General features: G+C 28.2%; 1 protein-coding gene across 2 annotated transcripts in view; it reads left to right on the top strand.

The window, feature by feature from the left end:
- Nucleotides 1–10,002, top strand: part of LOC119687857 (sarcoplasmic calcium-binding protein 1) — a 33,971-nt gene extending 23,969 nt beyond the window's left edge. For both annotated transcript variants that reach the window (XM_038102375.1, XM_038102374.1), the window contains exons 3-6: nucleotides 7,634–7,800; nucleotides 7,960–8,040; nucleotides 8,104–8,256; nucleotides 9,829–10,002. In XM_038102375.1, coding sequence (XP_037958303.1) covers nucleotides 7,634–7,800; nucleotides 7,960–8,040; nucleotides 8,104–8,256; nucleotides 9,829–9,945 — 518 coding nt within the window. In that variant the 3' untranslated portion in view covers nucleotides 9,946–10,002. The remainder of the gene's footprint in view (nucleotides 1–7,633; nucleotides 7,801–7,959; nucleotides 8,041–8,103; nucleotides 8,257–9,828) is intronic.
- The last annotated feature ends 5,184 nt before the right edge of the window (nucleotides 10,003–15,186 follow it).

A 15,186-nucleotide genomic window follows, 5' to 3' on the forward strand; every position in this document is an offset into this window, starting at 1 on the left:
ATATATACATGCATATCTACCTAAATAAAGCACATCTCTTAATTTTTATATATGTAGAATATGTTAAACATGTAATGTGTCGAGTTATGTATATTGTGTAAATGCATATTTTTATATAGAGACTAAACTCTTGACTCTATTATTGAATTCATTTCATTTCCATCATACTCTTGGAAGTAAGTGAATATAATTTTTAATCTCAATATTGTTAAATTAAAAATTAAACTTTTAGACTAATTGAAATCCTACACATCAGTTAGTCTTACATCTTTCTTACTGAATACTGCAGACTACAGAAAGACGAATTTTTCTATCTCGACAAATGTGCAGCGATAAGTGCCATTTTACATAAAATCAATACAAAATCCATACAAAGTTCATACTTAAATATGCTAACGATAATTTTAGGTGTAAACACATTTCACTTCACTCTATTAAGCGGACACTGATTATAAGATAACATTTGTATGTCCAAGAGGAGTGGCCCTAGTGGCAGAGAAAATATTTTAAAATTTGTTTTAAATTAAATTATAAGTTGAGTTATCTTATTTATTTTAACAATAATTAACTGTTAAAATTAAATATATTTGTCTGGATAATGGAGTTTTGATCCAAAGCACTAATATCTTTTTTGCGTATGTGTACTCGTGAAAAATAAGTATGAATCGTTACATAAAATTATCGCAAATGCTCTCCAGAATTTTAATCCTAAATTCCAAGAAATTAAAATCCATGAAGGCTAATGCTATTTTTAATTTCAGGATATAATTTCAAACAATTATTATCAAATTTAATGCTTAATAAGAATTCATATGAAAAATACGAAAGAAAAAAATTATTTCCAAATTACTTAAGAAACAAAAAAACTCGATATACTATCCGGTAATATATCGGAAAGGTTTAACCAGATCTGAATATTTGATCTGATTGTTTACTATTCAATTCAATTCAATTCAACATTTATTTACTTCTGCTTCTGAACTTATATTTGTAACAGAAGGAGGTTTGATGTATACTTATTTTTAATTTAAATTAAAAATATTACTAATTAGATTTAATAAAAATATTAGATAAAAACAAAAAAAAGGTTAAGTTAAATAAATAGTAGGGAAATAATTGTAATTTTGCAAAATCTTATTCGTTTATAATAAATGATCTGATTTTAAGACTATTTACTATATATGTGAATATTGCTTTAGATGATTGCGGATCAATGCAGTTGAAAATGAGAGATTTATTGTCTCTAAAGACTGTAAGTAAGAAACTAAGATGGTGATCTCTTACTGAGGAGTAAATAGGGCACTCAAACATAAAGTGATTCAACGTTTCTTCAGTTTTTAAATTACAAAGTGTACAAAGGTTGTTGATTTCGAGACTATGAATTTGCCCGTTAATACAAAAACGAGTGCAGTGAGTTGATGACAACCGCAATTGGGCGATAACCTTTGCCATAAAAAATTGCTTACGGTCAAAGAGGTAGCAGGCAGGTTTGTCATCCAGGGCTCTTAATAAATTGCAATTCATGGATTGTGAGTTGGCGGATTTTAGAATGTCTTTGAATTTAAGATATCTATGATAGCGTTCAAGGGCCGTAGTTCGGTTATCAATCCAAGTTGCTGCAGTCGGTGTTTTCCACAAGTTTGTCATATTTACAACTTTAAGAAACTCATTAAATTGTGTAACCCAATTAAATTCACTTGTAGAAGAATTATTTACGTGTAGGTAAATGAGACGAAGGAGACATTGTTTGGGATATCTTGATTGGTCCATTTGGAGAATTCGTATAATGAAATCGATTGCGCGTTTGAAAACTCTATATGAGATTTTTACAAGGCCTAGTTCAAGTCTAAGTTCTGCATTGTTCGTAGCTTGGGGGAGTGCTAACAAACGTTTGTAGTACGTTGATTGAACGATTTCTAGTGATTCACAGTAACGTAGACCCCACACTTCTGATGCATATAAAAGTGTTACGGATACAGTACAGTCGAAAAGTTTAGCCCGACCTTCCCAAGAATCAGATTTAAATTTACTTATAGTTTGTATTGCCGTACCGAGCGCCATTTTCCCTTTTCTTATGGCAGTTTCTGCTGCACATTTGCCTAATGTGGAGCTTGAGAAATTTACTCCTAAGTATGTGTAGGACTTCACGACAGAAATTTTTTGACATTTGTAAAAGAAATTTTCTGCTATTGGCCTTCCCCCTCTTCTAAAGTGGACAATTTGGGTTTTTTCCGTGTTTACAACAAGTTTGTTTTTTTCGCAGTAGCTTTCAAGTGCTAATAGAATTTTTCGTAAAATAATAGGGGACCTGGCTAGAACAACGGCGTCATCTGCAAAAAGCAGCATCAAAATATCGTGTAGACCATTAATATTGATCCCTTCAATATTTGCATTCCTTAGTTCTTTCTCAAGATCAGCAATAAACAATATGAAAAGGAGAGGACTGAGAATTTCTCCTTGGAGAACGCCTTCAGTAACAGAGATAGGATCGGAGTCTTTTTGTTGAAGTTTGATCACGAAGAAAGCCTTGTCGTAAATAGATTGGAGAATTTTAATTAGGCGCGAACTTATACCTTGCGAATGAAGTTTTTGCCAGAGCAGCATCTGGTCAATAGAATCAAGTGCCCTTTTGAAATCAATAAAAAGTCCGTAAGCAGAGTTACTTTTTAGACGTAGATGTAATTGAATTGTTGTTTGAAGAGTAAAAATATTATCAGTACATGATCTTTTTTTTCTAAACCCATTTTGCGACTCAGGAATTTTATTGTGTTGTTCCGCCCATGGCAAGAGGCGATCATGCAGAATATGGGTAAAAATTTTTAAGATAATATTGCATAGAGCAATGCCTCTATAGTTTTCGGGTGAGTTTATATCACCTTTTTTGTGTAACATAACAAGTACGGATCGTGACCAAGAAGCTGGTGTGCTTCCAGTTAAGAGAATGTTATTGAATACAGACTGTAGGATATAAATCCATTGACTAGATAAATTCTTAAAGAACTCTGCCGTAATCGTATCTTCGCCTGGAGCCTTATTGATTTTGATTTTATTTATTGCTGTTTTTATTTCAATTATTGTTATTTCCGAATCCAGCGCTTCGATAAAGTTTTCAGACAGTATATGTTCAATGGTAGGACGAGGTGGATAAATTTGTTCGTAGAAGAATTTCCAAACAGAATTTGGTATGGGGTTGTTGACAAAAGGTTTTCGATTGTACGATTTAATAAGATTCCAAAAGTCTTTCGAACTTTTTACATTAAAGAACTTATTTTTGACCTTAATTTCATATTCCGTTCTTTTTTCAGACAGCATTTTTTTGTAATTTGCTTTTAAAACAATGTATACCGTTTTGGTTTCAGGTGAAAAGCTTTGACGCTTGCACTGTTTTAGGGCATGATTTAGATTTTTCTTTGAGGCTCTGAGTCAAACCATGGCTGAGAAGTATAATAAGGAGGCATAAAGGATTTTGTAATTACCATTTCTGATGCTTGAGCTGATTTTTGTATGGAGGATATGATTAGATCACTTTGTTGGTCAATGGATAAAGAACAGAAGTGATGATTCATGTTTAATGATTCAAGACAACGGTTCATGTGCATTGTAAAAATGTCAAACTTTTTTGTATCCCATTTTAATCTGGTTTGCTTACAAGAAGTTACATTTATACAATTTATATTACTAGTGCCGATAGGTAATTCAAGTTTTAGGATTACCGGGAAATGGTCTGAGCCAGAAGCAAGCGCTTGTACTTCTAGGCTTTTTATAAATGGGATTGCAGCGACGTTGACCAAAATTAAATCAATAGTACTGTTTCCATTTTTGTTTGAAAATGTAAAACTTGCTGGGATGTCACCGTCTGTGCAACCGTTAAGCAAAATAAAGCCATTATTTTCTATAAATTCTAATATATTTTTACCACGCGTATTCAAGATTGAATCAAGAGATCTTCTTTTAGATATGAAAATAGAACTAATTTCAGATAAGAATTCTTGAGCACCCTCTTCACCCACTCTAGCGTTGAAGTCACCACCTATTATTAAAGGGATCCCTGCATATTTTTTAATTATTTCATCGATTAATGGTTGAAGCAATTCTAAAGCAATATTTATATCATAATGTGGTTTAATGTACAATGAACCTAAAATAAAATTAAAATTATTAATACAATAAAAGTTGAAAATCCACAAATTTGTTTTGCTTATTTCGCAACTTTTTGCTAAATTTTTTTTAACTAGAGATACAATACCACCACTAGCTCTACCAGTGGACTTTTCCCTTGTTGCTGAGACTGTCAGTGCATCATAGTTGCACCAAGGACTAAGGCTAGTATTGAAAGGTGTTGTTGACCAGGTTTCATAGATAGATATGATCTGCGAGTCAGCAATTTTTGGTTCGTTAAAAAGATTTGCAATACCGTGTACATTCCAAAAAGTTATTTGAAGCTTAAAAAGATTGTATGTAGATTCTGTATTCCATGATGTTGATGGAGCTTCCTCTGTAGTTGTTGTTAATGTGTTGTATTCGTTCTTTAGTTTTTTGCCATATGGTTGTTTTGATCTATCTCATTCATGATGCTTAATAAGTTAAGATTAAGGTTTCCAAGAAATTAAAATCCATGAAGGCTAATGCTATTTTTAATTTCAGGATATAATTTCAAACAATTATTATCAAATTTAATGCTTAATAAGAATTCATATGAAAAATACGAAAGAAAAAAATTATTTCCAAATTACTTAAGAAACAAAAAAACTCGATATACTATCCGGTAATATATCGGAAAGGTTTAACCAGATCTGAATATTTGATCTGATTGTTTACTATAATCATGCAAATGCCAACACAACAATAACTGTGTGAAGTCTTAATTTATAAAACGAACAAATTATTATCCTATAAACAGACAATATATTAATTCTTAAAAAAATATTTTAAGAGCTCATAAATATGGACCCACTAACTAATTTACTTAGTCGGCCTTAACAGACTTGTCCCGTTCTTAGCAGCGTTCGAAGTCTACGCTAGCTGTTTTATTTGAAGACTTGCTTATTGATTGGTAACCAGACCCTTCCATCAAAGATACAGATACATGAAGATATAAATATATCTTTTCCAGTATTTTTTACTAACGTGTACTTAATCAAACACTCTTTTTGCCGTAACATTTTTCTCCAATTGAATGACATGACCATGCAGCAAAAATGTTAAATTTAATTATACTTAACTATGTATTGTGCCTTGAGTAAGACTCTTGATTCATATCATTTCAACTTATCTCATTGATAGTACCAATTAACGTCAGAAGGTTAGTCGTCTAACTCTTCCATCAAATTGCCGGATATTTTCTTTTGTGCTTTCCATTAGTGTATACCTAATGAAACACCTATATTGTATGAATCTATTCCAATAATATGACAACAGTTGAACACATAGTTAAATTTTATTACGCAAATTATAGCACAGCTGTAAAGGTAATACAGCGCTAATACTAAAGATCTTTCCAACAGTTTTTCTCTAGCACATTCCTAATGCGATCTCATCGATGTAGAGCCTAATTTTCGTTTTTCAAAAGTCTAAAGATGCATATATTTTTAAAGTGATTCATCGTCTCATAAAATCAGTAAAGTGCCTAAACTGATACATAAATAAACAACATTATCATAATTTGAAAATTGTAGTCGCCAACAGTAAAGTTAACTTCAAGATTCTCAGAAGGATTCTTTGTCAATACATGAACAGTATGGTCTGGTGTTTGGGATAATTCTGTCTATACCATAGGTATAAATCAATAGTATTTCATACAGTATCTTTACGAGAAGGTTGGATGTGTTGCATTCATTACACAGCCTTAATAAATCGCTATCAGATTGTTTTATTATTTTGCAAAAGTTTTCTTAACCTTAAATAAGATTCTGAAGAATATCTCTAAAATTCTGGAATTTCGCTATAAAAATTTTAATCAAAAAGTTGTTAAATATGTTTTGACAAAATAATAATTATTTAAATAATCTAGATTAAACACCATACTTAACAATTTGAATGCTTAAGCCAACAACAATTAGTTTTGCTGCACAACTCCAATAAGCTTCGGGCAGAAGAATAAGAAGCCTACCCCAAATTTTTTTTTAAAAATATTTGCTGAAATTTGTTTAATTATTAAGATGGGCTACTTTATTGCATTATGTATATCATAATACAGACAATATAAACGACACAAAATTTATTTATAATTCTCATTTAGTTGTACTTTACAATACTATATATATCTTACACATCCAAGCAAAGTGTATATAAATTGTTAATATATAAAATTGGTCAAAAAATATATAGATTAAGCAGACGCTTCATTTCAGAAAACTTGAAAAATATAAATGACTTTTATAAATGACTTCATATAGTGTAGATATGATAACATTTGAAAAATTCAATGTAATATATTTTTGATTTTAGCAGATACTTTTTTCGATATAGTCTGTTAACTAGAATTAATTTTATAATTAAACTAAGCGTTCAGTAAAGAATGTTTATTTTCTTTTAATAACTTTATAAATTAAAAGGATTGTCAAATTTGGAGTAAGAAGGACCCATCAGAACACATCAACACATATTGTTGCATACTAAAAAGTCAACTATTTGCTACTATTTATGCGTTTATTTTGCATGATTATATGATTGAATCGTATTTGTTTAAAAATACAAAAACATCGGATTCTTAACATCAAAAGCGCTCAGAACAGAACCGTGAAGAACGATTATTTTTTTCTTTAAATCTCTAGGACTTAGGTTTTAAGATATTGTGTTAATGTCTAATTGATCGAAATCATTTATCATCATTAATATCACATAATTTTAAATATAATATATCAAAGAAAAACGTATTTGTCTAATTTATTACAATTTTGTAAACGTTTGATATGAAAACCTAGAGTCCTTAAAAAAACTTACCATAATATACTTCCAATTTTTTAATTTTCATAAAACTAATTAAAAGACCTGTGAAACCCATGCATACATAAAATATTGTTTCGTTAAATTGTTTTGTTCAGAGTCCGTCCAATACTTGTGGTCACAATACACATAGACATCTAAAATTACGTTATGAGTATGTTATGATCAATCCAACTTGTCAATCTGATTAACGTATAAGTTCCATGATAAAAATATTTATCCGTTTGCATACATATAGTTCAACAACCCTTGCTCGATATAAATTTTTTACTGATAGGAAAAAAATTCCATATTTTTATCATTAAATAATAAGAAAAGAACTATACATTATGCATATATCTGAAGCTAGTAGATATCATGTCAAGCTATAACTTAATGAATGGAAAAATCTCATTGACTTTGGGACAAGGCTTAATGCCAATACAATGAATATGATAATATCACAGCAAATCAGAAAAGTTATTACTTAAAATATTACTATATATTATATAATACGACTACAACTCCCAATAAAAACTACACTTCAAATATCTATCTTTAATTTTAATCTAAGCGTTTTTAACACATATAGGGAAATCTAAGTCAATCAAATATTATCTAAAATTTCACAATAAATTTTAAGAAATAGAGTAATGAATTGCAAATAGACGTGGTACTAATACCTAATTCTCTCTATTTGCTGCTATAGATATCGACAATAATGGCTACCTCGACCAAAACGATTTCCAATGTATGGCTGTCCGGGCATGTGTTGTTGAGGGCAAGGGCGACTGCAGCACCGGCCGTTTGGATGAATACCGTAAATTGATGAAAAATTTGTGGGATGAAATATCAGAAATTGCTGATGATGACAAGGTAAAGAGGTTTATAAGAAAAGATTAACGAATATAAATAATAGAGTAGTTCTTATTTTTTATACATTTTCGATGAGTTAATTGTTCAATTTTTTTTTACAAGAGATTGTATAAATATTATACTGATACACATTCTATTCTTATACATTTTTTCTTAAAGGATGGTAAAATTTCAAACAAAGAGTTCAAGGATGCTGTAAAGAAAACCTGTGTAGGAAAGAAATACGATGATTTCCCTCAGGCAATTAATTTAACTAAATACAAAATGCTTAAAATAATATTATTGAAATTATTACACTTTTAGGCTATGAGAGCATTTATTGAAGCTAACTTTAAGGTGCTTGACATCAATAACGATGGCATCGTTGGAATTGAAGAATACCGGTACAACTGCATATCGAGAATAGCTATCGATGATATTACACCAGTGGACAAATCATTTGATGCAATGTTAAATGTAAGTTTTTTGATTTTTTGATATAAAATACTTCCAATTTTAAAAATTTTTTACCTTAATGCTCAATAAGTTTGTAAATTGTAAAACTGATTTTATTATGCAATATATTTTAAAATTAAATTGATCCTAAATATTAAAATAATAATCTGAGTTAATAATTTTACTAATTTGAAGAAAAACGTTGATATCTTCTTGCATAATCTTAAAACACAAACACAGTTCGGCCCAAGTTCATATCACCCCTGAGCCTATTGTTTTGGTTCAGTATAATGGCGGTGGTCATCCATAGTGATAAAATTCTTTTTCTACGATTCATATGATTCAGTTATAATTGACTAAGTCGCATTCGAATGTGTTTTTGCTGTATTGTGAACGAAGGTGACATTTATTGTGCATACAGTTTTTGAAATTCAAAGCTTAATATAAAATATTGCTCACTATATCTAATGAAATATCTATAGCTTCTACCTAATTTCTACTGATTAATTGACGATCTTACAAAAATATATTCTGTGTCTTTTGGCGACGATTTCTGGTCTTGACACAGTTTCTGTACGATCTTTATGTGGATCATCTTTAGGGCTTATACGACCACAATTAAACAAACAAATTTTCTTTGAAACCAATATTTTTGGTTTGAGCAGATCACTCTTGAGGAGACCATTTGTTTTTAAACTATTTTACAAAGAATTTAATAACTTTGTAATATTCAATTATTTCTATTTCAAAGTTTTTTATGTTTAACCAGAGACCTGTAAATTTGTGCAAGACCCTCTGTGTCTTTTTTGTAGTTCAGTCTCTGATTGTCGGGAACATCAATTATGTGTAACATTTCCAGCATTAGTCTACGTCTATAATTTAGCTCTTTGTTGATGATCTGTACTTCCTCAAAATTTTAAGTATTGTTCATCATAGTGCAATGGGTCGATAATGCTGTTTTTTTATTATTGGGAGTTGATCTGCTTTTTATTTCATGTTTGTGACTAGCGATTGACCCGTCACCTCTACATGGAATTTTGTATACGATATCATGCACATCTAATTTGTACATTGGGGTTTTTGTTTGGTTAAAAAAATGATTTTTAAATGTGTTTCTGCCTTTAAAAGCTAATGTGTGCGTGTCTTGATTATAGCATTTGGATTTGTTGAAATTTTCCAAAAACCCAGGGAAATACATCTTTGGAAGATAAAGTTTTGGTTTGGAATCGAATTTGATTATACGCACTGTATTTCCCTGTTTTAGGGGAAAATAGATGGTCCGTTTTGAAGCATTAACTCGAAATTTTAGTTCTACTATTGACATATTAGATAGGTTACCGGGAACTTATTGAGCAATCTAGTAGTAAAAGGGATATTTATGCGAACAGTCTTTTCAATTTATCAAACCTTATAAACGGAAAACAAAATTTAAGACAATCTACAGATTTCTTTCTATATTTCAAAATATTTGGTTACATTTTTTTTAATTATCTATTATTGAATTTATTTTAACTATTATATATTTATTTATAACTATTATATATTTTAACTATTATATATATTTAACTATTTATATATATTTTTTTAAAACAGGATGATGATAAGAAAAAGGGTGGTCTATCTCTTGATCGTTATAAGGAACTCTATGCGCAGTTCTTAGGTAACACTGCCGAGAACCATCCAGCTGTCAACTTGTTTGGGCCTCTATAAATTTTTCTAAATTGTATTTTAAAAAGTTCATCGTCTTCGCTGTTGTTCAACAAATTATTTTTTAATTTATTTTTAATTTGTTAAAATATTATACATACATATATTTACTATTTATAAACTTTTTGAATTATATTATCATTATTATTATTATTATTATTTTTATTATTATACAATTTAAATACAACAACATTTTGTTATATTATTAGCTATGACTAACAACCAATTTAAGTAAATGGTATTATGTACCCGCGCGAAACAAAAATCAAAAACAGAAAATATTTTATCATCAAAAAAAAAACACACAAAAAAACAATATAATAATATAATAAAAATATATAGAATCGTCAATAACTATTTTACATCAAATACATATATATTATAAGAAAAATTACTTTTTTATGGAAACTATTTGTTCACAAACTAAGAAGTAAATATTATTAATAAAGAATAAATTAAATATTTACGAATTTTTTATGAAGAAATATAAAAATCAGATAATGATTATCTGCTCTCCTACAAAAAATCTCTAAATAAAGTCTCTCTCTCTCTCTCTCTCTATTAACATATTTAAGTATTTATTCTTTATTACAATTTTTATAATTAAAAAATTATTTAAAAGGAAATGCAATATTTTAACTGAAAATAAATATGTTTATCAATATTATTATTATTATTATAATTATTATAATTATTATGATTATTATTATTATATTAATTATTTATATTATGTAAATTCAATATTAATGTTTATTCGTATCAATTTTAAACAAGTTCAAATTCATGTTTGTATCAATAACGGTAAAACAAAAGCATAAAATATATATGTATGAGTTATCAAAACAAATATATCGTAAATATATATAAAGAATATCTTTTAAACAATAATACATAATTATATATAAAACAATAAATGCACAATTCAATGTAAATGTTAGGCAATTTATATGTTTCAACTTATAACTTTGATGTTCCTTCGTTTTATACATTCAATAAAGAAAATATTCAACTAGACAAGAAAACTGGAGTTTTAATTAAAATTTTTATTGAATATTAATTTTTTCTTGCCGAGAATGACGCATCTTATGACGAAAGGAAACTACTTAAAAGTTAGAAGGTTTCGAATAGAAATAAAAGGACAACAACAAAAGTTTAGTTAATTTATTGTGACAAAAAAGAACTATTTAAAAGTTGGAAGGATTTAAATAGAAATGTTTATTTCTATTCTATTCTATTCAATTTAATTCAATTCTATTTAATTCAATTATATTCAATTCTATTCAATTCTATTCAATACTATTTAATTCAATTTAATTCAATTCTGTTCAATTACATTCAATTATATTCAATTGTATTCAATTCTATTCATTTCTATTCTATTCAATTATATTCAATTGCATTCAATTCTTTTTATTTATATTCAATTATATTCAACTCTATTCAATACTATTCAATTCTATTCAACTCTATTCAATACTATTCAATCCTATTTAACTCAACTCTATTTAATTCTATTACAAAAATGTTTGTTTTTGAAATGGACTTAGATACATCTTGTATTGAACAGTTATAATACTTCGTGCTATATAGCTCACATAGACTAAGTAAGAAATACTATATTTAATAAATAAATAAAGAGGTTTTTCGAACAGTAGTGAACTCCAATTTTAATTAGTTGGATTTTTGGCTGACCATACAGCTGTTTCGAGCATTGCCAAATACCCATCATCAATGGTCTTGGAAATAATTCTTGTATTTAATTATTCGTAAATGATTTTTCTTTTTTTTTTTGGAATGCAAGTACCAGGAATCGAACTCGTGCCCTGCCAAATTTGAAGCTCAGAGTCAGCGCTCCTTAACTAACTGATCCAAAGCCGTACTTGGCTTTTATGTTCGCACATTTTTCTCGAGTTTTGTTAATTTGCTGTGAAAGTTCATTAAGTTCATTAATATAAACACCTAAATCAAGAGTGATCTGCGTTTATATTAGAACGACATCATACACCAGCTGTAGAATAATTGAATTAAATAATTATTTTTTTTTATTTTTTAATTGTTAAATTTCAATACTATTCTGTTTGTAGAAGGCATTATTTGTTGCATAATTATATAAATAAATAAATAATTTAATACTTACTTAATATTTTTGGCACATTTCAATTTTTGGTCAAATTCCATCTCTTTCTTCATTTAGATAGCTTTTTTAAATTACTTCGCACGGTGCATCTCTTGATATTTAAAGAATTTATGTTTATAATTTAACCAGAAATACGTACCTACATTAGATATAGATCTTCAATCTTAGATCAATCTTGGTCTTCATAATTATATCATTCAATTTCTAATTACTAAAACAGGCTTTTAAAATGCAAGTTATAATATAAGTATATGGTTTATTTAATGGAAATTTCATAAGTCACATGTGAGTATTAAAGCTAAATTGCTAGATTAGAAAGACTCTGAAAAACATAGAAGAAGAAGGATAGAAGAATAAACAGCTGTGGCAACACCAAAAAGATCATTATGAAAACTGAGAAAAAGAAAAAAGTTAAAACGGTCTCCCGCGACAGTTTTGATTAATACGGAGGAATATAGATATAATATGTAGCATAATTAACTGAAGTTAAGTCAGTGTAAATAAATAAGTGTAAATAAAACCGCTAAAACAACCACTACACAGCTTACACCAGATTTTTTTTTAAAAATGTTTGCTCAAATTTGTTTAATCATTAAGATGGGCTACTTTATTGCATTATGTATATCATAATACAGACAATATAAACGACACAAAATTTATTTATAATTCTCATTTAGTTGTATTTTACAATACTATATATATCTTACACATCCAAACAAAGTGTATGTAAATTGTTAATATATAAAATTGGTTAAAAAATATATAGATTAAGCAGACGCTTCATTTCAGAAATCTTCAAAAATAGTTTCATAAATAAGTTCATATAATGCAGATATGATAACATTTGAAAAATTCAATGTAATATATTTTTGATTTTAGCAGATACTTTTTTCGATGTACTCTGTTAACTAGAATTAATTTTTTAATTAAACTAAGCGTTCAGTAAAGAATATTTGTTTTCTTTTAGTAACTTTATAAATAAAAAGGATTGTCAAATTTGAAGTAAGAAGGACCCATTAGGACACATCCATCACATATTGTTGGATACTGAAAAGTTCACTATTTGCTACTATTTTTGGGTTTATTTTGCATGATTACATGAGTGAATCGTATTTGTTTAAAAACATAAAAACATCAGATTCTTAACATCAAAAGTGCTCAGAACAGAACCGTGAAGAACGATTTTTTTTTTTTAAACCTCTAGGACTTAGGTTTTAAGATATTGTGTTAATGTCTAATTGATCGAAATCATTTATCATCATTAATATCACATAATTTTAAATATAATATATCAAAGAAAAACGTATTTGTCTAATTTATTACAATTTTGTTTGTAAACTTTTGATATGAAAGCCTAGAGTCCTTAAAAAAAACTTACCATAATATATTTCCAATTTTTCTAATTTTCATAAAACTAATTAAAAGACCTGTGAAATCCATGTATACATAAAATATTGTTTCGTTAAATTATTTTGGTCAGAGTCCGTCCAATACTTGTGGTCACAATACACATTTTCCAATTTACTTCACTCAGCGTTGGAACCCTATTCGTATTTAGGGAATTACAATGTAAAGTACATATCACTAATCTCCGCAATTGAACTATATGGTGTTTCGTATGTTGCTCATTTTTATCTATTTTATTTACATTGAACATTCCAGTAAATAATTCCATTTTCCCTCTACTTTTACAGACGATGTACCAAACTAATGCCATCATGAAAATGATTTAAAAGCTTCAAGAGAAATTAAAAAATCACTTCTCTTTGGTAAAAAAAACGACTAGTCTAAAGCAGTAACAAAATCAGCTAAAATAATGCCAGCATATCACTTTCAACTTTTATAGAAGTATTTTCCCAACAGTTATGTTACATATCACGTTACCAACAGTTATGGTATATCTCGTTACCATATCTCAATTCAACAATTTAACTTATTTGGGAATTCACTTATTAAGAAGACCAAACCAACTTTAATCTGTTAAGCTGGACTGATTACTCAAGTACCAATCCCCTCTAAATTTCGATTATAAAATTGCTTATGGAATAGTATCATTAAACTAATTCGAATATATGATCTTTAACTATACCGCAATGCAAATATATAGGGCAATCACAGAAGATCTTTAAGTATCTATGATGTCATCAGAATTCGTAAATATAAAACAACAATCATTTGTCTGATCACTGGATTTTACGACTAGGGCTGAAAGTCGGCCGCCATAAATTACAACTTAAAAATGAGTTAAAACAACAATGATTATCGTTATTGGTTTTATTTATTTTTCGCGTTTTTCTCTTTTACTTACTCATATCTTTGTGAAAGAGCTTTTAATCCCTGAACTATCTATTCTTAGAGCATGTCCTTTCTATACTTAACAGTGTATCTATTTAATCGTCAAAAAAGAGACGACCATAGATTATAAAAATAATTAACTTTGTAATATAGTTGTAAGTTGTTTGAAACTCTAACTAGTTATTGTTAGTCCCTAACAGAAAAAAGTCATTCAATATCTATATTATATCTATATAAGGATGTATATGTACATGTACTTACAGCTGATCAAAAAAAAATCATGTCATCTTTTCCAAATTCTTTGCAAATATTTCAATATAATCAAAAAAGATTTATATTTTTAAATACTTTAAGGATATGCTGCTAAACTCCGGAAACGAATAGTCGAAACTGACAAATAATTTATATTTCGAACCTCCTCTTAGAGTACAAATGTTAAAATACGAGTATTTACAACTTAAACAACATAAAGTATGTGCTTGAGATTCTTAAATATAAATAATAAATTAGTGTCTTTTTATTTATATTAAAATTTGACCAATTAGCCCGGTAACAAATTATTATAATAATAATTTTTGGTCACAAATATAAGTATTTAATATTTACAAAATATTTGTAGTAATTACAGAATAGTATAATTAAAACATTCTAAAAGCACAAGAAATGAGAGCGAGCAAAAAAAAACGACGAGAACAAATTTTGAATATTAATATTATTATGGCACTCTTTCATAAAGTCTTGGGTATTACTGAAAACCGGGGGCTCGTTGTGATTTCATGTAAATATTTTTCACTTTCCTAGCCGTTTAGTAT

This window comes from Teleopsis dalmanni, chromosome X, assembly GCF_002237135.1.
Source record: "Teleopsis dalmanni isolate 2A chromosome X, ASM223713v2, whole genome shotgun sequence".
NCBI lineage: Eukaryota > Metazoa > Arthropoda > Insecta > Diptera > Diopsidae > Teleopsis > Teleopsis dalmanni.